Raw genomic sequence first — 27,012 nt, forward strand, 5'->3', positions numbered from 1 at the left:
AATCTGCAGCAGCGGTATAACTCACAGAACGAGGACAGTTCTGATAAAGGCGGCTGTCTGAGACGTGCCACAGATTTGAGAGGAACGTAATAAATTGCACCCACGGCTGTAGCTTGGATGGTTAATAACATTACAGCTCCATTTCCGAACAGTCACTCCTGAGTGTACATAATTCATATTCACCTGAGGTGTGTAAATAGGAATATATCATATATCAGCTCAGCGGCTAGAAGCGTTAAGCAGGAGAACACCAGTAGCTTTCCTCATGGTGAGCAAACAAACTTGTACATTCCACAGAGCACGTTGCAGGTCCACGGACGGTAATTGTCTGGTCAGTATTCAGGTATTCCTGCAGAGACTTACCTGGTCTGATCTCACCCTTCAGTAGTGCAGCATCTAGATGTCAGTGGGTAACGGCGGCCTCCCTAAGTTCCTTTACTGATAAACCATACAGACAGGTAGGTATGAAGTCAGAGGGAGATAGATCCAATGGTGGCTACTGCCATGGGAGTAGTGACCTGCTCAGGTTGGTGTTTGGGCTCTGCAAGGTTGACTGCAATAAACTCCCAAAGACAAGGCCCCATAAGGCTACTGCCAGCAGAAGAGCAGACCAGAAATCGAACGCGTTTCATTGCTTGATCAGCAGTTTCTTCAGGGAAATTTATGCTTTTCTACCTCTGACCTTGAAAAAGCTGAAGAGGAGCACATAGTCTGCTCCCGAGGCTGCAGAACTGTATCCCCTCTGTTCTAAGATCAATTTATACACTTACAGGCAATGCAGAAAACGGATGACGAATTAGTTGGTGAGAGCCCATTGAACCAACCATGCCGCAAGGAGCCACACCCACAAACCATTAATCTAATGGGGGAAGATGCATCAACCCTTGTATGGATGTGCTTTAGTGACACCACCGAGCGATGTGAGTATAAATGGAGCAACATCGGTGGCGTGCCAATAATGTAAATACCTGGGATGTAGCAATTAAAGTTTGTGACCAATACCTCAGGCTAAACTATTCTGTGAGAGGGATCTTTCAATCCCTCTTCTCTACTGATGGCTTCTGTCAGCTCTATGGACAAGACACAGACGCTGATCTTCAAGTCAGTTTGAGTTCCGGGAGGAAGAGTCTTGGATAAAGACCTGTCAAGAGATGATACATTGAGAAAGACAGAGAGAGAGCGCCTGTATCATCCGGAGTGCAGTGAGCGACACAGAGGAGCCGGTGACACCACCGTGATAGATAACATGAGTGCCTCAAATGCAAAGACTGTTAGCCTTACTGGTCAGAGAGAGCAGTGCTAGGATTATAGTTGTCCACGCTGAAAGGCATCGCAGCAGGTGTATGTGTGGAGACAGACAGGTGTGGCAGAGCAAATTAGCTGATGGGAAGAATCACCCTGGAGTGAGGTGGGAGCAGGGCAAGCAAAGTGACCCCTGAAGCGAAGATGCTGCAGAATGAAACCCAAAGGATCAATCCAAATCTACAAGATTGTCAGCTCTGGGGACAAATTATCTAATGTTTCTTCAGCAGTGATGTGTGCAGCCAAGAAATGCTCTGGAGAGAAAGTATGCAATAAAAATGATTATTGGATGCGATTTCTTCCAACCAGACTTCCATATGCGGGGGTCACCTGACTGTACAATAACACGCATCTATAGCCTGGGTGAAGATGACTGAGCAGCCCTTGGGTCTGACAGTGGTCGGTGCCAGGACCTGCATCACCCGGCAGCTGGATAATTGCATGATAGAGAATTGCGGCATGCTATTATTATACTATATATACATTTAGCTGTAATTGGGAATTTCAATTCCTTCTCTCAGGCTTAATACAGAGCTATGTATTATCAACTCTTTGGTGAGCAAATAGTGAGATATTTAGGCAATTCCTTGAGGCTCATGTAGACTCACGTTTCAGGCTCTCCGGAGAGAGTAGAGCCTCGCAGGAGCTGAGCAGAACCACCAGCGGCAGGAGGGCGGCAGCACTGGTCCTCATCTTGTAACCTGAGTAGAGAGACATAACAGTTTACAGTGAGCAGAATTTATTATTATTATTTATTATTATTATTATTACTATTATTATAATTATTATCCTTTATTTAAATGGTGCCACAAGGGGTCCGCAGCGCCCAATTACAGAGTACATAAATGAAAAATCAAAACGGGACAATAGTGACTTACAGTTGAAGACAATATACGACAAGTACAGGGTAAGTAACACTAACATAAGTATCAGAGTGGCAGAAAACCGCGGGATTAGGTGCGATCGAGGATGGTCTAAGTAAGAGAATGATAAGCACATGAGTGTTGAGGGCCCTGCTCGTGAAAGCTTATATTCTAAAGGTAAGGGGCAGACAGACCGGGGTGACACAGATAGGGTAGACAGTGAGCGTGGGCCACAGAGGGTTAGGATGAGATTTGAGTGGGTTTGATAAAGAACTGTTTCTTGAGAGTCCATTTGATGTTTTGTAGAGAGGTGGAGAGTCTGAGGGGGAGAGGTAGGGAATTCCAGAGAAAGGGAGCAGCACGTGAGAAATCTTGAAGGTAGCACAGTTGCTCTAAGGAAGGCTTTATAGCTTTACTCTACCTTTTGTTTTCATTGTTTGCAGAATATTAGTTTAATAAAACACGAATGGTCCTCTGAGTCCTTCATAATACTCAATACATAATGTATTACCTTATCCCGATGCCATCACTTATGATCAGTTAGTTTCCAGCTCAATGCTGCAGTGACCTGCTCGTACTCTACATTAATAGACATACCCGTTGAACTCATAAACATTTTTAATGATAACACAACTACTGCAAACCACACTAGCCAAGTCTCTTGGAATTTCCCAGAGAGTCCCGAATTCGGGGTGGCTTTCCCGGACTCCAGACAGAGCTGGCCAGTCTCCTGTCATTTATCTAGCACAGTCTTTGAAATGACAAATCAGCTACTTTGAGTAACTTCTCTTAATCTCTCTCCAAGGCTTGATACATTCCCCCCACACACACCTTATATCTGTTGATCACTTGATTAACCCATGATCCTATTTAAATCCCTTAAAAAGGAGATGCCATCAAAATATCCGGCTCAAGTATTGTGATTATTGTACAGAGCAAGCCGAGGGTGACAAATCCCTGGACAGGCGATGAGGCCGCACCTCCGGCTGCTCAATCACAATACTAATATTTACTTACGGCCGGAAGCTGTTAGAGGAAGGCACATCCTACTGGAAATGGACATCTTGTTTTTCTAGTCCGGTTTAATGCTAAGTGCTGCATAACAGTTACACACCCGCCTGGCCAAATAAATGTCACAGCTTGTGAAGACAGATGTTACGTAACAGCTTCCCAGAAGCAGGGGACTTATGCAATAATCTTACTGTAATAACCATGGAAAATGTCAGTAATGCTCGGTCATTAGCGCCCGAGGGGCTCCGTCTCTCACAATACATAAATGGTTGGCAGCAACGCTATTCTGCGTGGACGAGGGTGGGGGGCTGTACATGAGGCACTGTTTTCCAAGTGTTTAGATTCTCTATTGTGAAATCTTCCCACTAAAATAATAACACCCCCCCCCCCACCCCTCCTTCCCTGACTGGGACCGGATTCCATCCTCATCTGTTCTCCCTGAGGCCAGCGCTGACCTTGGAACGCAGCTTTAGTTATTTCTAGTACAGTCAGTGTACCGATAATGATTTGCTGTATCTGTCACCCAGCCTGGTGTTCTTTCATTATTCCTGGAGTATTATTATTTTTTTTATTATTATTATTATTATTATTGATAATAATAATATAATTCATTTTGCAAAAGGGATAGTTATAGTACTACAAGGGATCTTTCTTATTGTAGTAACAATGTAATAACAATCAAATACATATTAGCAACACCATCAATATTTTGTAGCACTGTCCGGTGAACAAGTGAGGTCCAGTGTCTGAAAGATATTTTATGCTAAAGCTATTTTACGGGAAAGCAGCCATGGAAACTGTTCTGTTACAGTCTTTAAGGGTAGTTTATAAACCACACAATTAGAAAAATAGCTGGGCCCAGCACAGGTGCATGTAAGGGAAGAGTTAAGAAAATACAGATTCCCCCAGCACACTGCAGTAGGCCAGCAAAAGAGACATGCCTCCTACATGATCACAGTAATGCAGAGATCTCAGTTACATACATTTGCAAACATATGGTAAGCCACCAGCCACGGCGAGGCGTCTCTGCTTTGGTGGTGCTATGCTACTTTGGTGCTCTGCTTTGGCGGTGCTACGCTTCCGCAATAGTGGGTAAGTTTTGTAGAGGCGACTGCACACTGAAAGCAGTGCCACACTGTCCCTAGAACTGGCACTGCTTATTTATTGAGCCAGGATGGGGAAGGTCTTGTAATTCCCCCCCCCCCCCCCCCCCCACACACACACACATACACACCTCCCCTCCCTCCAGTCTCTAGGCGTATTTACCCTTTCTGTAATAAAGGGTGTTCATTTCTGGTTATCACCAATTACTACTAAGGGGACTTATTATTTGGAATTGGAAACCCCTCACCGAAATTTGGGTCCCCCTAGGTGTGTAGGTGTCAGAATTGGAAAACTGGGGTGTTTTAAGTGCACCCCATAATCCCCTGGTTCTACTACTGTAGTATCCTGCAGTGCAGCGTGAGACTGTCTGGTGATAATCACAGGTGATCACCAGACAGCAACCATTTAGGGGACCCATCATTTTACAGGGGACACACAGGAATGACTGTGTTTATTGAAGCCAGGATGGGATGAGGCAGAGTGGGGAGATCCTCCAACATCCCTGGATTTCATAAAGATTTATGTAATGTAGGACAAATTGTCTGCTTGATCACACTAAGCACCAGGTAATAACTACTATGTGGGCACAAATAGTTTGAAAGGGAAGAACCTAATTTTCTAACAAGGGTACAGTACCACTGAGTTTTTAGCTGCCAGTATAGGAGAGATAGATATCTTACACCCGTGGGTTTGCCCTATTTTCTGTAGTGCAGGGGTATCAGCCCCACTCCTGCACCAGTGCGACATTATCATTCTGCCACCTTCTCCTCAAACTACTGGTGGGGGACATGGTTATTTCAATTCCTGTAGTGCTGAGGACAAGCGGGACTAGTCCCCAACACTTATTAGGTATATGCTGAGGATAAGACCCACTCATCCTTAGCACTGAAGTGGTTAATATAGCACAGGTTACTAAAAAATATATATATTTTTCAAACAAATATTTTATTGTAGGTAGTTTCCATTCTTGCATTATGCATGTGTAACGTCATACCATGTAAGGTGTTACTTAGCAGGCATGTGTTTATGTAGCATCTCCTTGTACAACTATTATAAACCTGAGTTTATTGAAACAGTTGGTGCAACACATTATATCACAGGTTCTCAATCTCGGTCCTCAGGACCCCACACAGTGCATGTTTTGCAGGTAACCCAGCAGGTGCACAGGTGTATTATTACTCACTGACACAATGTAAAAGGTTCACAGGTGGAGCAAATTATTTCACTTGCGATTCTGTGAGGAGACCTGCAGACCATGCACTGTGTGGGGTCCTGAGGACCGAGTTTGAGAACCTATGCATTATATCAAAAGACTTGAAATTGTTACAAAGGGCAGGCATTCCAGCATTATACAATCCTCAGCATCTGTCTGGCTTCCCCTATTTACAGTACAAGCTTTGTAACCTAATGGATGCATAATATATAACAGCAATTAATGAACTCAGGCCACAGTACTGATAAAAAGTAAGAAAACTGGAGCAGGACATTATTACACTGTACTGTAGTCATTTCATAGTCATTAATGTTACACTGCACATACGCAGGACATGTTCAGGGTCACACAGCAGGCACTTATTTCGTCATTATAGTTTTTATTGTTTAAAGGTGTCAGAAGTGTTTAAGGTCAACTTCCTTCCTGAGTCCCACATGTTTCCTATCTGTAAATGAACCACTACACCTAGGACCCAAACCCTCCAGTGTCAGTGGCAAACGCAGGATTTCTAGAGGGGGGTTTCCAAATGTGTCGGAGTCTGGGAGAGCGGAAGAAAAAGCTAGTAACGACCCTGGACTTTAATGTAAACATTTTTATACTCTGCATACTGTATGGAATACAGTATTAATATCTAACACTACAGATGGTCTATAGTATAGGCTGTATCAAACGTATTTAAATAATATAAATAAGATAAGTGGTCAGGAAAAGGTTCAACATGCCATAATAAATAAATACACAAACATAATAGAACCAGTACTGTACTTTCTAAGCACACATTCTCCCACCTCATGGTAAGGCTCCTGTCTTCTCTTCCTGGTAGCTGCTCCCTGGTCCAGTGCACGGATTGAGGACTCAGAACTACACACAGCAAACTTTGTAGAAGAGGCTACTACTACTTGGCATGTGCAGCAGCTCTGCTCTGTCCCCTAAACTGTATGATGTGGTGGCAGTTCTTGTCATTGTATTAAATACCACTGCTATTGTCATAATTTGAGCCACCTGCCAAGAGAAGGGGGGTTTCTGGGCAACTGGAACCCCCCCCCCCCCCCCCCTGCATTTGCCTATGAGTGTCACCGCGCCTTGTACAGCTGACACAAAGAACTACGTATAATCACACAGACAAATATTGGATTAATTGCACTATTTATATAATTCTTACCTGGCAGCAAATAGTTAAAGTCCCACTAAGCAATATTTATATATTTTTTTAATTACCTGTTATTTAAAAAAAAAACTGCTTGTCTGACAATAGCCAGATTCTCCTCAGACCCAAAGCTATAACAATGAGGTGATACAATTACACATTACAGTATACAGTATATGCACACATGTTATGCTGTATGTATGTTTTATTGACACACACTGAGCCGTAACTGTATCACATGATGTTGCGCTGTAGATAAGTCACCACTGTAAGTACTGTATGGCAAAGTTAAATGTGCTTTTCTGCAGAATAATAACAATAATAATAATAATAATAATAATAATAATAATAATAATAATTAGGTCTTTAAAAAAAAAATATCTGTTTTTCGGCCACTGAATTCTCCTAATCTTTTCCTGCAGATACCTGTCCCCGCAAGTCGCTACCTTGTACTGTCAGGTGCTGGGCACATGGGTGGCCCTTTAATAAATAAGCAGGCTGCATTTGCCCCATGATAGAAATAAAGGCTGGCCATGTGGGGGTTAATGGGGGTATTAGTATCATGAGGCTCTGTGTAGCCCTTACCTGGAAGATGACTGGCTGTCTAATGCGTAGAGCCTGAGATCCTGGCAGGCAGAGGTCTATGCAGCAAGTCCCGAGATGCTTATGATATTTATATAGAGAGATCCTGAGTCATCAGGGAGGAATGCACCAGTAGACTGCATGCAGAGTATTCTGGAAGAGTGAGTGCATCCCTCTGCTGGTCCTGCAGGGCTGCACTGCCCCCATGTCTCCACTAGTGGGCGCACACAGACAGGACTTTCTCTGCAGTTCTCACAAAAATCCCATTATCTGTACATATAATAAAACTGGAAGGGTTGTGTCTGTACATAGCAATTCTTTGAGAAATATACTTCTACGGGCTGTTTAAGGACCACGGAGATGGGAAAAAAAAAGGAAAAACTGCAAAGATGGCTCGCAAAGAAATGTGTACAATATAACATATACATAATATTAAATGGCACTACTGTCTTAGTAAAATGAGTTCCATTGAGCCGTGACAGACATCCACCCGAGCGAAGCCGCCGGCAAACGCTAATACGGAAATATTGATTTCATGAGGCAAGCACTTACTGCGTCATCTGTAATTGTTACTTGAACACGTTTACAATGTTATACACAGTAATTAGACAATAGGCCAAAATATTAGTAAAGAGAAAAGTTTATGGATAATGGTGGTCATTCCGAGTTGATCGTTCGCTGCCGTTTTTCGCAGCGCAGCGGTCAGATGAAAAAATGGCAAAAATGCGCATGGTACGCAGCGCACATGCGCTAAATACTTTCACACAAAACTTAGTAGAGTTACACAAGGTCGAGCGACGTTTTTCATCGCTCGAGTGATCGTAGTGTGATTGACAGGAAAGGGGCGTTTCTGGGCGGAAACTGGCGTTTTCAGGGAGTGTGCTGAAAAAACGCAGGCGTGTCAGGTAAAAATGCAGGAGTGGCTGGAGAAACGGGGGAGTGGCTTGCCGAACGCAGGGCGTGTTTTCTGACGTCAAACCAGGAACTAAACGGACTGAGCTGAACGCAGTCTAGGAGTAGGTCCGGAGCTACTCAGAAACTGCTAAGAATTATTTAGTAGCAGTTCTGCTAACCTTTCGTTCGCACTTCTGCTGAGCTAAGATACACTCCCAGAGGGCGGCGGCCTAGCGCGTGCAATGCTGCTAAAAGCAGCTAGCGAGCGAACAACTCGGAATGAGGGCCATACTCTTATTACACAGAGACATATTTTTATTGAGATTACTCTGTTCATTTTCTGTGTTCACCTTTTGCAAAATACTGTGGTCCCCATATGTCTGATGGCTGGAAACAGTGTCGGACTGGGGCATGAAGGCAGGGCCGGTTCTGGGGCTCTGTGCAGCCCGGGCGGCAATAGGGGGCGTGGCTTTGTACAGGGGGCGTGGTCATTTACGCCCCCTGTACAGACTGAGATGATGTGCGGTGCGCGATGACGTCATCGTGCACCGCACAGCAAAGGTCCTCTCCACGAAGGGAAACTAGACGCGTACGCGTCTAGTTTCCCTTCACAGCGGGCAGCAGGGGGGCACAGCAGCAGCGGATCTTGCCCTGGTGTGGCGCCCTGTGCCCTCCGGAAGTCAGCGCCCCAGGCAAAAGTCCTGCTTGCCCGTGGCAACATCCGCCACTGCATGAAGGGCCCACCGGGGGAATGCATTGGTAGGGGCCCATGTTTAGGGGTGTGGCCAGTCTCCAGAGGGGGTGTGGCCAGCCACTACAGAGGTTTGCCTAACAATTAGAGAGTGCATGGTCTGGGCCCCTTCAAGTGGCAAGTGCAGGGACTCGAGTGGGACTTATTCCTGTTTATGTGGCACCATTTAGGTCAATTTGCACTGTGCGTGCTCACAGAGAGCCAGCAAGCCGCGCGCACATGCTCAAATGCTGATTTACCGGCATCTGGCACCTGCGCCTCATTTCCATTGTAGAGAGCCGAGAACAGAAAGTGCAAATATCTTTTATGGTGATCCGGTCAGGACCCTGGCGTTCATGATCTCGGCAGCCTATAGGCTTAGGCTGTGGGGAAGGAGGGTTAGGGTTAGGCTGCGCGGGAGGGAGGGCTAGGCTTAAGGCCCCCATTCACTAGTCAGATTTGGGCAGTTTTCTTCAGATTTCAACGCATCTGACCGTCACATCTGAAGAAAAGTGTCACATCGGATGGCTCTTCCGATCCAATGCGCACTCCCGTGTCAGATTTGTCTGAACTACAGGTCTCTGAGGCTACTACGAGGACTCGGCAGCAGTATCAGACGGCAGCACAGACAAGTTGGACCGGATTCCTTTGATTTTTAGTATGTGAAGGGCAAACTGCCCACCAATGGTTTGTTTACAGTGTATTTTCCTACTGCCCACCAATGGTTATTGTTATATACCCCCCTGGTAGCCCGGGGAGAGGGGGGGGGGGCGTAGGTTTAGGTTGCAGTGAGGGGGGTTAGGTTTAGGCTGTGAGGATGGGAGGTTAGGGTCAGGCACTAGGAGGGATGGAGGGTTAGGGTTAGGCAGCACCGAGGAGGGTTAGGGTTAGGCTGTGGGGAGGGAGGGTTAGGCTGCAGCGGGGGGGAGGGTTAGGTTTAGGTTGTGGGGAGGGGGGGTTAGGTTTAGGCCGTGAGGATGGGAGGTTAGGGTCAGGCACTAGGAGGGAGGGAGCGTTAGGGTTAGGCAACACCGAGGAGGGTTAGGCTGCAGGAAGGGAGGGTTCGGTTTAGGCTGCAGGGATGGAGGGAGGTTAGGGTTAGGCTGCAGGGATGGAGGGGGGTTAGGCTGCGAGGAGGGAAGGTTAGGGTTAGACAGCACCAAGGAGGGTTAGGCTGCGGGGAGGGAGGGTCAGGCTGCAGGGGGGGGGAGGGTTAGGGTTAGGCAGCACCGAGGAGGGTTAGGCTGTGGGGAGGAAGGGTTAGGCTGCAGGGAGGGAGGGTTAGGTTTAGACTGTGAGGATGGGAGATTAGGGTCAGGCGCTAGCAGGGAGGGAGGGTTAGGGTTAGGCAGCACCAAGGAGGGTTAGGGTTAGGCTGCAGGGAGGGAGGGTTAGGGTTAGGCAGCACCGAGGAGGGTTAGAGTTAGGCTGCGGGGAGGCAGGGTTAGGCTGCAGGGGGGGGGGGTTAGGCTGCAGGGGGGGAGGGTTAGGGTTAGGCTGCAGGGAGGGAGGGTTAGGGTTAGGCAGCACCGAGGAGGGTTAGAGTTAGGCTGCAGGGGGGGAGGGTTAGGTTTAGGCTGCAGGGATGGAGGGGGGTAGGTTTATGCTGCGAGGAGGGAAGGTTAGGGTCAGGATGTGGGTACGGAGGGTTAGGAAGGTCAGGGATGAGGGGTAGCATTCTTAACTAGTAGGCATCAGCATCCTGAGCATCGGGAAGCCACTGTTGGTATTCTGGGGGTTATTCAGAGATGGACAGAGATTTTACACCCGCAGCAAAATCTGCATCCATCTACTCACATACCGGGGTCCGTCCAGCATGTGTGGTGCTGCCCCGTGATGAATTCACAAATCTAACTGAGAACGCATCGAATAGAGGTCGACCACTTCCTGCGCAGCCTGGTTGTGTAGGCAGGCGCGTCGCCGCCATGCTTCCATAGGCAGGAAATGCAGGCAACGTTATAGGCCGGCCCCGAAAATAGCCACGGCACGTCTGCATTTCCCGATTCCTCCCAACGCCGCGTCGCCTCCCCCAGACGACCGTCGCCTGTCAATCATCATGCGATCGCATCCTTTCCGGTAAGCGATCGCATGGTGAAGGGTTACGCACACGCACTATGGGCAGACCGTTTGGATGCGCCCGCTGCATGCGAACACATCGGCTGCATCCAAATCTGAATAAGCCCCACTGACTGCCGTCATCTCGAGCGTCGGGATCCCGATACCATCCCCTTTTATGAATGCATGATGCAAAGGTGCGTGCGGATAATCTGTGTCCCTTGCAATGTGTACAAAGAAGAGTTCCCAGCCCTATCATTCATATCCCAGGCTGGCGTGCGGCCTTACCACATACGTAATGATCTAACGCATATATATGAAGATGCGCGGTCTTCCCCCAAATATTAGGAATGGTTAATGCAGTACACAGCAGAAAGTAGGATTCTTCTTCTAGGATGTATCAACGTAAATCTCTGGAACATGGATTCCGATGAGAGCCCTTCCCGGACCTACGGACACTGGGTGGGCTACTGCACATGCGCGTCTCCCTTGCATCGCATGAATAATGAAGAAATGGCCCCAAAAGCGCTTCTGGATCTCCTGCAGCCCACTAGAAAGACTTAACAAGACCCCTGCCTGGCAAGGTGGCCCCATTGCAGCCAGTAGATCAACATACACATAGGTCAACATGTCTAAAGTGCCAACACCATCATGTTAGATATGGTGTGCCTAACCCAAACCCTAATCCTAACCATAACCCTAACCCAAATTCTAAACCTAATCCTGAACCTAACCTTAATCATAACCCTAAATTTAATTCTAAACCTAAACTACACTCTAACCCTAGGCCTAACCCGAAGCCTAATCCTAAACCAAAACAAACCCTAAGACTAATCATAACCCTAAACCTAACCTTAACCCAAACCCTAAACCTAACCCTGACCCAAACCCTATACCTAAGCCTGACCCTAACCCTGACCCAAACCCTAAACCTAACCCTAAACCTAACCCTGACCCAAACCCTAAACCTAACCATGACCCAAACCCTAAACCTAACCCTAGACCTAACCCTGACCCAAACCCTAAACCTTACCCAAACCTAACCCTGACCCAAACCCTAAACCTAGCCCTGACACAAACCTCAAACCTAACCCTAATCCAAACCCTAAACCTAACCCAAACCCTAGACCAAACCATGACCCAAACCCTAAACCTAACGGCCCAAACCCTAAACCTTAGACCTAACCCTGACCCAAACCCTAAACCTAACCCTGACCCAAACCCTAAACCTAACCCTGACCCAAACCCTAACCCAAACCCTAGCCCTAACCCTGACCCAAACCGTAAACCTGTTATGATTCCAGCACTCCTGACCAGAGGAGATCTTATGACAATGACCAGAGCGCTGGAATGGAATGCTGGTAACGGGAGCAGGAAAGACTAGTTGCCCCTGGCGCCCTAACTCTATTGTCTCACCCGTGCTATCGGAGATCCCTTGCGAGACTATGGTTTCTTGAGCCCATGGCAGCCACGTTTGAAGGGCGGATTATGTCTGCCCAACTCCGGTGCCCCCCGGTCTTAATGAGAGACAAAGGGAAATCCGAGGCAGGATGATAACAAGAGGACCTCTAACTGACAACAGGCCAGGGGCAACAAGCTAACTAGCAAAGACCTGAAGTATGTGCGGAAAAACCGCCAGGGAAAAGGACAACCAAAAATCCACTTGTCCAATACTCCTACCCAGCACCGCCGGATACCAGAGTGGACCTGTGGAAGCGGAACCCTCCGCAAAATGCTCCAAAACACAAATAATAAATGGTAAGCGACCAAGCCGCAACACACGGCAAAGCCGCGACTCACGAACACCACTGGATGTTATACAGTGATCAGTCAGGACTCCAGGAACAAGATGACAACTTCCGAGTATAGGACTACTGAAGACTGGAACGACCGGATACAGCAAGACTGGAAACAGACTCTCAGCAAACAAGGACAGCATGCAGGAAGCTATTACCGGCGTCTGTGAGAAGCCCTGGGAGTGCATATAAACAGGGGTCCTCCAATCAGCTGCTGACAGGGCTGATTACATAAATGCCGTGCAGCTGCCTTGCTGCACGGCCAGGAAACAGGTGCACAATCATTTTAACTGGACCCAGCAACGGGGAACGCGGTCCGCCAGTGGCGTCCCCGTTGCTAGGGTCCGTGCGGCTCAGTGCGCCCGGCGTCTAGCGTTGCCAGGGAGCCGGCGGCTGTACGCGTACGGCATCCCTGGTTGCTAGGCACCGGGCCGCACCGACGAGCTGACCCCGGCGCCTAACAGTACCCCCCCCTTGAGGAGGGGTCAAGGAACCCCTAAAGCCAGGCTTCCGAGGAAATTCCCGAAAAAATGCCCTCTTGAGCCTCGGGGCATGAAGATCCTTATCCAGGACCCAAGACCTTTCCTCTGGACCATAGCCTCTCCAGTGAACCAGAAAATAAAGCCTACCCCGGGACAATTTGGAATCGAGAACCTTCTCCACCAGGAACTCCTGTTGTCCCTGCACATCCACTGGAGATCTTCCCTGAGAGATCTTCCGAGGAAATCTACTGGAAGAAACGTATGGTTTCAACAGGGAGCAATGAAACGTATTTCCAATCCGGAGAGATCTTGGTAAACGTAACCGGAAAGCAACTGGGTTGACTTTTTTAATAATATGAAATGGTCCAATAAATTTGGGTCCCAATCTAGCCAAGGATTGTCGAAGTCTAATGTTACGAGTCGACAACCATACCCTATCTCCCACCTTAAAAGTGCAAGGACGTCGGAGCCTGTCAGAAAAATGTTTCTCTCGAAAGGCTGCTTTTCTGAGAGCAAGGTGCACTTTTTTCCAAATGGCTCTGAGATGGGAGGTTAAGGTTAGCGAGGAAACTGAGGAATGTTGAAAAAAAGAATTAGCTCTGGGGTGAAAACTAAAAACTGAAAAGAATGGAGACACATTAGTGGAGGAATGACAAGAATTATTGTAAGCAAACTCCGCCAATGAAAGAAACTCGGACCAATCATTCTGGAGTTTAGCTGAGTACAAACGCAAATACTGTTTCAATGATTGGTTAACTCGCTCGGTTTGCCCGTTGGATTGGGGGTGGTAACCGTGTGTTAATGACAATTTCATCTTTAATGAAGCACAAAAACACTTCCAGAATTGTGCAATGAATTGTGGACCCCGATCAGAAACAATATCAGTGGGCAACCCATGAAGTCTGAAAACATGGCGGAGAAACAAAACTGCCAATCCTTGGGCAGATGGCAGTCGGGGAAGAGCAATGAAATGAGCTATCTTGCTAAAACGGTCCACTACCACCCATATGACTCGGAATCCGGCTGAAAGGGGAAGGTCTACCACAAAATCCATGGAAATATGAGACCATGGCCTGAGGGGGACATTTAAGGGCATAAGTTGCCCGATAGGCAAGGAACGGGGAACCTTATGCTGTGCACAAACCTGACATGAAAAAACAAACTCCTTAACGTCTTTAGAAAGACCAGGCCACCATACTGAGCGGGAGAATAACTCCAAAGTCTTAGAGATCCCCGGATGCCCGGAAACTTTGTTATCATGGAACTCAGTCAAAACAGTAGCTCTCAAAAACTCAGGGACGTAAAGACGACCAGCAGGAGTATTTCCAGGAGCTTGGTGTTGAAGCTGTTTTAACTGGGTAAATAAATCTTGTGTGAGGCCTGCCCAAATGACTGAAGATGGAAGTATGGGAGTAACAGGACTATTATTGTGAACTGGAAGAAAACTGCGTGACAGGGCATCCGCCTTGGTATTCTTGGAACCTGGCCTGAAAGTGATAATAAATTTGAAACGAGTAAAGAATAAAGCCCAACGAGCCTGCCGGGCATTCAGCCGCTTAGCTGATTCGATGTATTGCAGGTTTTTATGGTCAGTCAATACTGTAATAGTATGTGTTGCTCCCTCCAGCCAATGCCTCCACTCCTCGAAAGCCCATTTTATTGCCAGTAACTCCCGGTTACCAACGTCATAGTTGGATTCAGCGGTGGAGAATTTCCTGGACATAAAGGCACAAGGATGTAGTTCCAGAGACTCCGGATCCTTTTGAGATAGGATAGCCCCCACTCCAACTTCCGAGGCATCAACCTCCACAATGAAGGGCAATTCTGGATTGGGATGTCTGAGGACTGGAGCCGAGGCAAAAGCTTGTTTCAGGGCCCGAAAGGACAACTCAGCTTCACGCGACCAGTTGGTAGGATCCGCTCCTTTCTTTGTCAGAGCCACAATGGGAGCAACCAGGTCGGAAAAAGAATGAATGAACCTCCTATAATAATTCGCAAACCCTAAAAAGCGCTGAATTGCTTTTAAATTGGTGGGTTGTGCCCAACTAAGGATGGCCTGGAGCTTCTTAGGTTCCATGAAAAATCCCCGAGGGGAAATAATGTACCCTAAAAAAGATACTTCCGTGACATGAAACTCACATTTCTCCAGCTTGGCATATAGATGATTCTCACGTAACTTTTGAAGAACCTGACGCACCTGGGTAACATGTTGTTCAATTGAGTCAGAATAAATCAGGATGTCGTCTAAGTAAACGACCACGAATTTCCCTAGGAAGTCACGGAGCACGTCGTTAATGAGGTCCTGGAAAACTGCTGGAGCGTTAGACAAGCCGAACGGCATCACCAGGTACTCGTTGTGACCCGACTGAGTACTGAAGGCCGTCTTCCACTCATCTCCAGACTTGATTCGGATGAGGTTATACGCTCCTCTTAGGTCAATTTTAGAAAAAATCACAGCCGAACGCAGCTGATCAAAGAGGACAGAAATCAGCGGCAGAGGATAAGTATTTTTAACTGAGATTTTATTCAGGGCTCTAAAGTCAATGCAAGGTCTAAGCGAGCCATCCTTTTTCTCCACAAAGAAGAAGCCTGCACTTAAAGGAGATTTTGATGGCCTAATAAATCCTTTCCCTAGGCTCTCCTTAACATAATCATTCATGGCCGCAGTTTCTGGCCCGGATAAAGCATATAACCTTCCCTTTGGCAATGCGGCACCAGGAATTAGCTCAATAGCACAATCATAAGGCCGATGTGGAGGCAGAATGTCTGCATTGCCCTTGGAGAACACATCAGCAAACTCTTGGTATTCCACGGGAATGAGTTCAGGAATGGCAGCTGCTATTCTGACTGGAAACGTAATACATTCCTTATCACAGAAGGTACCCCATTGTGAAATCTCCCCCGACCGCCAATCAATGGTGGGATTATGAAAGGCCAGCCAAGGGTGACCCAGAACCACTGGAACTGCTGGGCAATGGGTAAGGAAGAACTCGATTTTTTCAGAATGAAGAGCTCCTACCGTAAGTAGTACAGGGGGTGTACAGAGGGAAATAACCCCATTGGACAGTGGACTCCCATCTAAGCCATGCATGGTGACACACCTACCCAAAGATAACTGAGGAATGCCTAAGGCCTTAGCCCAAGTTAAATCCATAAAGTTTCCTGCAGCTCCACTGTCAACAAAAGCCGACACCGAAGAACTGAGGCTGCCAAAGGAAACTTTAGCTGGGACTAAAAGGGAGTTATTCGAGGAGATAAGCTGCAGACCTAGGTGAACCCCCTCACAATTCACCTGGTCAGGGCGTTTCCCGACTTGTTCGGACAATTACGAGCAAAATGTCCCTTACCCCCACAGTACAAACAAAGACCAGAGTTTTGCCTTCTGGCTCTTTCTTCAGGAGACAGCCGGGAGAGACCCATCTGCATGGGCTCCTCTACGTCCTCAGGAATGGAATATACACATGGAGTTGACCTGACAGTAGCTCCTTTTTCAGCCCTCCGCTCTCTGAGACGACGATCAATCTTAATAGAAAGCTCCATGAGTTTATCGAGAGTCTCAGGAGCGGGATACTGAAGGAGACTGTCTTTTATAGACTCTGATAAGCCGAGGCGAAACTGACTGCGCAGGGCTGGGTCATTCCAGCCACAGTCGTTCGACCAACGGCGAAACTCCGTACAATAAACCTCTGCAGGATTCCTACCCTGTCTAAGAGCGCGCAACTGACCTTCAGCGGATGCCTCTCTATCAGGGTCATCATACAATAGCCCTAAAGACCCAAAAAAGGCGTCTACTGACAACAAGGCCGGATCCTCTGCTTTCAAACCAAATGCCCAGGTCTGAGGATCCCCCTGGAGCAAAGAAATAATAATCCCAACCCGCTGAGATTCAGTACCCGAGGAGATCGGTCTTAAACGAAAATAAAGTTTACAGGATTCTTTAAAATTAAAAAACTCTTTCCTATCACCAGAAAAACGGTCAGGCAAATGCATCTTTGGTTCAGGGACTACCCTTGGGGAAGTTCGCAAAAGATCTTCCTGCGACTTCACCCGAAGGGAAAGATCCTGAACCATCTGAGTAAGTTTTTGAATCTGGCTGACTAAGAGCTGACCAGGATTTGGCCCTAAACCTGTTGGATTCATGAGGACGATAAACTCTTACAAAACTGAATGAGAAAAAAAATTAAACCCCGTTTAATTTAAAGTTTTGGTGTGGCCGGTAATAATGTTATGATTCCAGCACTCCTGACCAGAGGAGATCTTATGACAATGACCAGAGCGCTGGAATGGAATGCTGGTAACGGGAGCAGGAAAGACTAGTTGCCCCTGGCGCCCTAACTCTATTGTCTCACCCGTGCTATCGGAGATCCCTTGCGAGACTATGGTTTCTTGAGCCCATGGCAGCCACGTTTGAAGGGCGGATTATGTCTGCCCAACTCCGGTGCCCCCCGGTCTTAATGAGAGACAAAGGGAAATCCGAGGCAGGATGATAACAAGAGGACCTCTAACTGACAACAGGCCAGGGGCAACAAGCTAACTAGCAAAGACCTGAAGTATGTACGGAAAAACCGCCAGGGAAAAGGACAACCAAAAATCCACTTGTCCAATACTCCTACCCAGCACCACCGGATACTAGAGTGGACCTGTGGAAGCGGAACCCTCCGCAAAATGCTCCAAAACACAAATAATAAATGGTAAGCGGCCAAGCCGCAACACACGGCAAAGCCGCGACTCACGAACACCACTGGATGTTATACGGTGATCAGTCAGGACTCCAGGAACAAGATGACAACTTCCGAGTACAGGACTACTGAAGACTGGAACGACCGGATACAGCAAGACTGGAAACAGACTCTCAGCAAACAAGGACAGCATGCAGGAAGCTATTACCGGCGTCTGTGAGAAGCCCTGGGAGTGCATATAAACAGGGGTCCTCCAATCAGCTGCTGACAGGGCTGATTACATAAATGCCGTGCAGCTGCCTTGCTGCACGGCCAGGAAACAGGTGCACAATCATTTTAACTGGACCCAGCAACGGGGAACGCGGTCCGCCAGTGGCGTCCCCGTTGCTAGGGTCCGTGCGGCTCAGTGCGCCCGGCGTCTAGCGTTGCCAGGGAGCCGGCGGCTGTACGCGTACGGCGTCCCTGGTTGCTAGGCGCCGGGCCGCACCGACGAGCGGACCCCGGCACCTAACAAAACCTTACCCTGACCCAAACCCTGACCCTTACCCGACCCAAACCCTAAACCTAACCCTGACCCAAACCCTAAACCTTACCCTGACCCAAACCCTGAACCTTACCCTGACCCAAAAAAAAAACCTAACCCTGACCCAAACCCTAAACCTTTGTTTCTACCCGAATATAAACCTTATGAAGAGAACAGGTAATAATGAAAAGTGGTGATGTTGCCCATAGCAACCAATCAGATTCTGTCTGCCATTTCTCTATTGCATCCTAGAAAATGATAGACAGAGTCTGATTGGTTGCTATGGGCAACAACATCAGCACTTTTCATTTTTAGAAGCTTTAGTAAATGTACCCCTCAGAGTCTGAAAGCTGAATGTAGTAGACAGGACCCCAATACCAGGCCCGCTCTCGTTCTCTGTACAACACACAGAACATCTGCACAATGGGGTAAATTTACTAAGATGGGAGTTCTATTTAAGATGGGTTGTTGCCCATAGCAACCAATTAGATTTCAGGTATTATTTTCTAGAAGGTGCTAGATAAATGAGAAGTAGAATCTGATTGGTTGCTATGGGCAACATCTCTTCTTAAATAGAACTCCCAGTGGCGTAAGTTCGTCCTAGACGCCCGGAGGCAATATAAATACAGGTGCCCCCCTATATAGAGGCAAAAAATTTTTTTTATATATATATATATATATATATATATATATATATATATATATATATATACATACACACACACCACACCAATATTGATCCTGCAGGCTATATATATATTTATATATATATATATATCCTGCCATTCTTTGCAAGCATAATGGCGTATGCATGAAGAAATTTCCAAAGGACAGCTCTTGCGGTGAGAGCTATTCTTTGCCATGATACAGTAGAACTTCCCGGTGTATGATCCGGAGTCCTATCTGTGCATGCGTGGGCTGATGCGCCCCACTAGGGGGTGCTGGGAGGGGTCCAATGGGTAATGTGATAGAAGCCCATCTAAAGATGGTGTTGCCCACCGCATCCAAGCCCTGGGGTCTAGGCTTGGTGGATAAGTAGTAAGCCGCCAAACCTCTGAAAACTGCATTTTTGGAGGTTTGGCTGCATTTTTAACCTTGTGCCAATGATACATCCCTGCAGACCAGTGCCAGTTTGGGGTCCACATGGGCCTGGAGCTGAAAGTGAGTCTATTATGTGACCGATACTGCGGGAGGGGAGGCAATCATTTTGCTGGCTGTCGGGATTCCTAGCGGTCAGGATACCGACACCAGAATACCGTCTCACAGGTCTTATTCCCATTCGTGGGTGTCCACAACACCAATAGAGTGGGATGGGAACCACCGAGACCACTGCGTTGCGAGCGCAACAAGCAAGGGCCTTCATTGCGCACGCCCCCTGCCAGAATTCTGACGGACGGGATGCTGCTGTCAGGATGCTGACAGACGGCATCCCGTCTGTCGGTAAAACATATGTATTCCCTGCGGGAGGACAATTAATTATGGGAGGAAGATGGGGAGGGATGGTCGCGGGCGGGCAGAAGGACTTGGCAAATGGGGGGGGGGGGGGGGGGGCAGATGGAGTAACAGAGGTCTGGAGGACGGGATGAGGCAGAATGGGGGTCATTGTATATATGACAAAAATGCAGATTCATTAAACGGGCATTGAAGCGTTGCACTACTTCAATTGGTGTCAGTGTGCAAATCATTGGAGTGCCGCACCACCTCTATTTTGCTAAACTACTTTGCTGTGAGGGTACCCAATGTATTAGTCTATTATGTGGCTGTGCCAGACCCCTACCTCAATCTATATATACAAACATACATACAGTATACTGGCAGTGCACTTATGCAGGGAGAAAGGGAGCATAGATGGATACCTTGTGTAGTGAAAGAAGGCTCTTCTCTCCTCCCCAATTACCAGAGGCAGAGCGCAATAAGAAGTGTAATCCAAGGCAAGCGTGGTACCAGCTCTTAAACTCCGCCTCGCACGTGTGTCCATCCATCCCGTCCTCCCCTTCCCCACAGCAGCGGGGCAACGGTAGCAGCAGCTCCTCTCCTACCTCCCACAGCAGGCGCGCACCAGCGTACTCTCCTGGGGTTTGCGCTGTAGTGGCGGCTTACAGGAATGAGTCAGTTCAGTGACGTAACTAGAAATTTTTCTCCCCCAAGCCAAAAAATTATTCGCCCCCCCCCCCTCCATAATTGGCAGTATAGAGTGTGTGGCTTCGTTGGGATGGACGTGGCTTACCATAAAGGGGTGTAACATTGCAGGAAAAGACTGCGTTATACCCCAGTTTTCCAACCTGCACGCCCAGACGGGAAAGAAACATAATCCTGATTCATGCCCCTTACATTATTTGTAATTTTTCCTCCTTATAGTAATGCCCAGTATACATTATGCCACATACTGCAGTGGCCCTTAGACATTATGCCACACACAATAATGCACATGACACAATATGAACACACCATAATGCCCCCGACACATTATGCCACACACCGTAATGCCCCCGACACATTATGACAGGAATCGTAATGCCCGTTATACATTATGCTACACACTGCAATGCCCCTGATACATTATACCACACACCGTAATGCCTGTGACACATTATGACAGGAATCACAATGCCCGTTATACATTATGCTACACACTGCAATGCCCTTGATACATTATAGCACATACAATGTCTTTGACACAGTATAACACACACCACAATGAGCCTGAGACATTATACCACATATCACAATGCCCGCGATATAGTATACCATACACCGTAATGCCCGACACATTATGACACACACCGCAATGTCCGTGATACATTATGCCACACACCGTAATGCCCATTATACATTAAGTTCTACAGTAAGGCTTCTAATTACTTTTAAATTACCTGCTCGTTGCCAGGGGTTTCATGCTCTTGGTTCCATGCACGGTGCCAGGGGTTTTCATGCTCAGGTTGTCATGCTCGTTGCCAGGGGTTTCATGCACTGGGTGTCATGTTCGTTGCCAGCGGTTTCATGCTCTTGGTTCCATGCACGGTGCCAGGGGTTTTCATGCTCAGGGTGTCATGCTCGTTGCCAGGGGTTTCATGCACTGGGTGTCATGCTCGTTGCCAGCGGTTCCATGCACGGTGCCAGGGGTTTCATGCTCAGGGTGTCATGCTCGTTGCCAGGGGGTTCATGCACTGGGTGTCATGCTCATTGCTAGGGGGTAGTGCGTGTTGCTAGGGCCGTGCTCCCAGTGCCACATATGCCCCCAGTGCCAGATATTCCCCCACAGTGTCAGGTATATGCCTCCAGTGCCAGGTACATGCCCCCAGTGCCAAATATACCCCCCCAGTGCCACATATGCCCCCTCAGTGCCTGCTCCCCCCCGTGCCAAATATTCCACCACAGTGCCACATATGCCCCCTCAGTGCCTACTCCCCCACAGTGCCACCTATGCCCCCTCAGTGCCAGCTATATGCCCCCAGTGCCAGATATTTCTCCACAGTGCCAGGCATATGCCCCCAATGCCAGATATTCCCCCACAGTGCCAGGTGTATGCCCCCAGTGCCAGATATTCCCCCCACAGTGCCGGGTATATGCCCCCAGTGCCAGATATTCCCCCACAGGGCCAGGTATATGCGCCCAGTGCCAGGTATATGCCCCCAGTGCCAGATATTCCCCCACAGGGCCAGGTATATGCCCCCAGTGCCAGATATTCCCCCACAGGGCCAGGTATATGCGCCCAGTGCCAGGTATATGCCCCCAGTGCCAGATCTTCCCCCATATGCCCCCAGTGCCAGATCTTCCCCCACTGTGCCAGGTATATGCCCCCAGTGCCAAATATACCCCCCTCCCCAGTGCCACATATGCCCCCCGCCCCAGTGCCAGGTCTCCTCCCCCAGTGCCAGGTATATGCCCCCCAGTGCCAGGTCTTCCCCCACAGTGCCAGGTATATGCCCCCAGTGCCAAATATACCCCCCTCCCCAGTGCCACATATGCCCCCCGTCCCAGTGCCAGGTCTTCCCCCCCAGTGCCAGGTATATGCCCCCCAGTGCCAGGTATATGCCCCACAGTGCCAGGTATATGCCCCCCAGTGCCAGGTCTTCCCCCCCAGTGCCAGGTCTTCCCCCACAGTGCCATGTATATGCCCCCCAGTGCCAGGTCTCCCCCCCCCCAGTGCCAGGTATATGCCCCCCAGTGCCAGGTATATGCCCCCCAGTGCCAGGTCTTCCCCCCCCAGTGCCAGGTATATGCCCCACAGTGCCAGGTATATACCCCACAGTGCCAGGTATATACCCCACAGTGCCAGGTATATGCCCCCCAGTGCCAGGTCTTCCCCCCCAGTGCCAGGTATATGCCCCCAAGTGCCATGTATATGCCCCCCAGTGCCAGGTCTCCTCCCCCCCCAGTGCCAGGTATATGCCCCCCAGTACCAGGTATATGCCCCCAGTGCCTGCTCCCACCTTGTGTTGGAGGGACATGGAGCGCATCGCGCGTCTCCTGTGTCCCTCCCTGGCTCTCTCCCCCGACCGGTCTAATACAGGAAGTGCCGGTTCGTGAGCCAATCAGAGCTCACGAATGGCACTTCCTTAGACCGGCCGGGAGAGAGCCAGGGAGGGACACAGGAGACGCGCGATGCGCTCCATGTCCCTCCAACACAGCAGGGAGGGAGACATCAGATTGACATGCGGGCGCTCGTCCGCACGTCAATCTGTGTAATGTCAGAGGCGCCACTGCGAGGCGCCCTCTGCGGGTCAGGAGCCCGGCGGCAGCCGACTCCGCTGCCTCCCGGACTTCCGCCCCTGAGAACTCCCATCTTAGTAAATTTACCCCAATGAGCGTATGTCCTAGCCTCTGGCCAGTCTCTGAGGAGAGAGGAACACACTTAATGCAGAACAGACAGAGTTGTGTAACAGCGGGTGACCTGGTTCCCTGCTGCTATGTGGCAATTAGCTGTCTGGATGAAAACAGTCATTTATAGTTAACAATGTGGTGCCCTACATGAACTTCCCATCACACATTGCCGCTGGTCAATGGTGACCTCAGGCAGGCTCAGTGATGCATCAGCGGCTGGGTATACGATGCAGCCTGCAAACACTGCACGGTTAATTGGCTAACACTAAGAAATAAATAATATTAACTCGTATGGCACTGGGTACCCCTCGTGAGCGATCTGCTGTGTAAATCAGGGTTTTTTTTTAATCACATATTGGATCAAGAAAAGATAGATTTTATCAATGAGTATTAAATAATTAAATATTCAGGATGGCTTTTATTTAAATTAATTATGAGGCATTTATTTTTTTTAATATCAGATAATTATTTTACTAAAAAAGGGGTCACTATACTGTAGTTTGTTTCTTACATTACAAGGCAACTACAGGTCACAATGAGCACACTGCAGGTCATTCACATTGTGATAGGGGCACTAGAGGTCATCCGTGGAATAATAGGAGCACTCGTTTCAGATTTAGTAGGACGCGCATGGGGGGCTGCAAGGTGAGGGACCGCAAGGAGAGGGGCGGAGCCCCGGAACCTGACAACCCTTTCAAATCCCCTACCTGCTGTCTGTAAATCATTGCATACAAAGAGATAAGTGGAGTGACAGTTGGAGAGAGCTGATCACTGAGCCATAAGCCCCACTGACGGTGGATCTTCTAATTTACTTGTTCTCTTCATGCATATAGTGGGTACAGGGTATACGACTCCGGGGGCCCCACGACTTGTGATCCCGTGTGTACTGCGCACCCTGCACCAATTGCTAATATGCCACTGAGTGCGCACTTGTGGCACTACAAGTGCTAACAGAGCCGGCCATAGGCATAGGCAAACTAGGCAATTGCCTAGGGCATTTGATATGCCTAGGGGCATCATCAGCTTCTGCTGATTAAAATGATGGCCCTCATTCCGAGTTGATCGGTCGCAATGCGAATGTAGCAGAGTTACACACGCTAAGCCGCCGCCTACTGGGAGTGTATCTTAGCTTCTTAAAAGTGCGACCGAAGTAATCGCAATATTGCGATCACAAACCTCGTAGCAGTTTTAGAGTAGCTTCAGACTTACTCTGCCTGTGCGATCAGTTCAGTGATTGTCGTTCCTGGTTGACGTCACAAACACACCCAGCGTTCGCCCAGGCACTCCCACCGTTTCTCCGGCCACTCCTGCGTTTTTTCCGGAAACGGTAGCGTTTTCAGCCACACGCCCCTAAAACGCCGTGTTTCCGCCCAGTAACACCCATTTCCTGTCAATCACATTACGATCGCCGGAGCGATGAAAAAGCCGTGAGTAAAATTACTTTCTTCATAGCAAAGTTACTTGGCGCAGTCGCAGTGCGAACATTGCGCATGCGTACTAAGCGGATTTTCATTGCGATGCGATGAAAAATACCGAGCGAACAACTCGGAATGAGGGCCGATATGCGGCATGCCTATATTCTGTGTGTAGCATTTCATATGCAGATACAGCCAGTCTCACACAGTATATATGCATGCTGTATATCAGTTTAATCAGCAGAAGCTGCTTGTGCATCCTAGCCACATTGCAATGCAAATAAGATGCATTTTCATTTAAAAAAAAAAAGTGCCCGACGTTAGCATTGATGAAAGATTTGTGAGGACACATCTGTATCCAAGCAGAGGCAGAGGTCACAGTGTTAGTGGCAGTATGAGTGCTGTGTGCATGTGAGTGGGTTGGTTGTGCAGTAGTGTTCGGTATATGTATAAGGAGCATTATGTGTGTCATGTAAAAATGCATTAATAATGTGCAACATATGTGTAAAGGGCCACTATGTGTGTCATTATGTGTATAAGGGCATTAATAATGTGCGACATATGTGTAACAGGGTACTACTGTATGTGTGTCATTATGTGTATAGGTGCACTAATAATGTACAGCAAATGTGTAGGGGGCACTATGTGTGTCATTATGTGTATAAGGGCATTAATAATGTGCGACATATGTGTAAGGGACATTATGTATAAAAGGGCATTAATAAAGGTTGTCATAATGTGTAAGGTGCATTATGTTTATAAGGACATTAAAGTGTCTCATATGTGTAAGGGGCATTACTGTGTGGAATTGTGTATAAATGCATTAATAATGTGTGGCATTATGTGTATAAGGTGCTCTACTACGTGGTGTTGCATATAGAAAGGGCACTACTGTGTCATCTAATGTGTATAAAGAGCAATAAGGTGTGGTGTAATGTGAATAAGGAGAAATTCAGTGTGATGTAATGTGAATAAGGGGCTCTACTGTGAGGAGTAAAGTTTATAAGGTAAAGTGATACTACTGTGGGATGTAATATGAATTATGGACACTATCGCAAGATAAAATGTGAATAAAGATGCAGTAATGTGTGGCGTAATTGGAATTGGGGGTACTGTTGTGTGGCCATGCCCTTTCCCAGCAAGAAGATGCCCCTTTTTGGGCTGTGCGTCAAATGTGCGAACTGTTCCTATTTAAAATATAGGGGGTACAAGGACTGCTATGGGTGAGGGGTGATGGTGCTGGGAAAGAGGTGCAAGGTCAGAGGCAGAACCAGCGGTGGTGCTAGGGGGCACCAGCCAAAATCTTGCCTAGGGCATCATATTGGTTAGGGCCGGCTCTGAGTGCTAATATGCTCGGGCGACCGTGTGACTTGTTCTTCTACAAGTGCCAGCATGCAATAACAGTCATGGGCTCTAAGTACATACTGATAGGCATTCATGCATTAACCAGCAGATGTCAGGAACATGTCTAAAAATAAAAAATAAATGTTTTTTCTTAGTGGATTGTTATGATCCGCAGGTTGGTAGCTCCAGGAAACGTACTGGTATTCCCACTGCTGGCACTGGCACTTGCTCGGTTGTTTCCCTTGACGTTATCACTAAGGAGGCAGCAGAGATCACCATAGGAGGACCAGAGTTGGCCGCAGCAGTGATGGCAGAACACAGTGGGTCCAGCAGCGAAACCCAGCAGCTCTTTCAGATATCCTTGGTGTGACGATGCCTCTCATCACCATGGTGGTCATTCCGAGTTGTCCACTCGCTAGCAGTTTTTAGCAGCCGTGCAAATGCTATGCCGCCTCCCACTGGGAGTGTATTTTAGCTTAGCAGAAGTGCGAACGAGAGGATCGCAGAGCGGCGGAAAAGTTTTTTTGTGCAGTTTCAGAGAAGCTCCAGACCTACTCAGCGCTTGCGATCACTTCAGACTGTTCAGTTCCTGTTTTGACGTCACGAACCCGCCCAGCATTAGCCCAGCCGCGCCTGCGTTTTTCCTGGCACGCCTGCCTTTTTTTCGAACACTCCCTGAAAACGGTCAGTTGACACCCAGAAACGCCCTCTTCCTGTCAATCACTCTGCGGCCAGCAGTGCGACTGAAAAGCTTCACTAGACCTTGTGTGAAACGACATAGTTCGTTGTAATAGTACATTGCGCGTGCGCAATGCGCCGCATACGCATGCGCAGAAGTTACTTTTTTTGCCTCATCGCTGCACAGCGAACAAATGCAGCTAGCGATCAACTCAGAATGACCACCCATGTCCCTTTAAACTGCCTTCATAAATATTTCATTGTTTTAAATCTGTGGGGAGATCATTATGTGGGAGATGGGGCACAGGGCTGCCCGAAAGCCTCTTACTGACGCTTTTATGCAACAAAACTATTAGTATATACAGTATGT

At 48.1% G+C, this 27,012-nt stretch overlaps 1 protein-coding gene across 5 annotated transcripts in view; it reads right to left on the reverse strand.

Annotated features, from left to right (window-relative positions):
* CLU (clusterin) overlaps window positions 1-27,012 on the reverse strand; it is an 87,678-nt gene that overhangs the window by 21,471 nt on the left and 39,195 nt on the right. For 2 of the 5 annotated variants that reach the window (XM_063915010.1, XM_063915011.1), the window contains exons 1-2: window positions 3,183-3,243; window positions 1,911-2,003 (exon numbers count right to left, since the gene is read on the reverse strand). In XM_063915010.1, coding sequence (XP_063771080.1) covers window positions 1,911-2,003; window positions 3,183-3,228 — 139 coding nt within the window. In that variant the 5' untranslated portion in view covers window positions 3,229-3,243. Of the gene's footprint in view, window positions 1-1,910; window positions 2,004-3,182; window positions 3,244-7,225; window positions 7,332-22,814; window positions 22,897-27,012 lie in introns of those variants that run through there. The other 3 variants (XM_063915014.1, XM_063915013.1, XM_063915012.1) reach the window with 3 other exon arrangements.

This window comes from Pseudophryne corroboree, chromosome 4, assembly GCF_028390025.1.
Source record: "Pseudophryne corroboree isolate aPseCor3 chromosome 4, aPseCor3.hap2, whole genome shotgun sequence".
NCBI classification, from domain to species: domain Eukaryota; kingdom Metazoa; phylum Chordata; class Amphibia; order Anura; family Myobatrachidae; genus Pseudophryne; species Pseudophryne corroboree.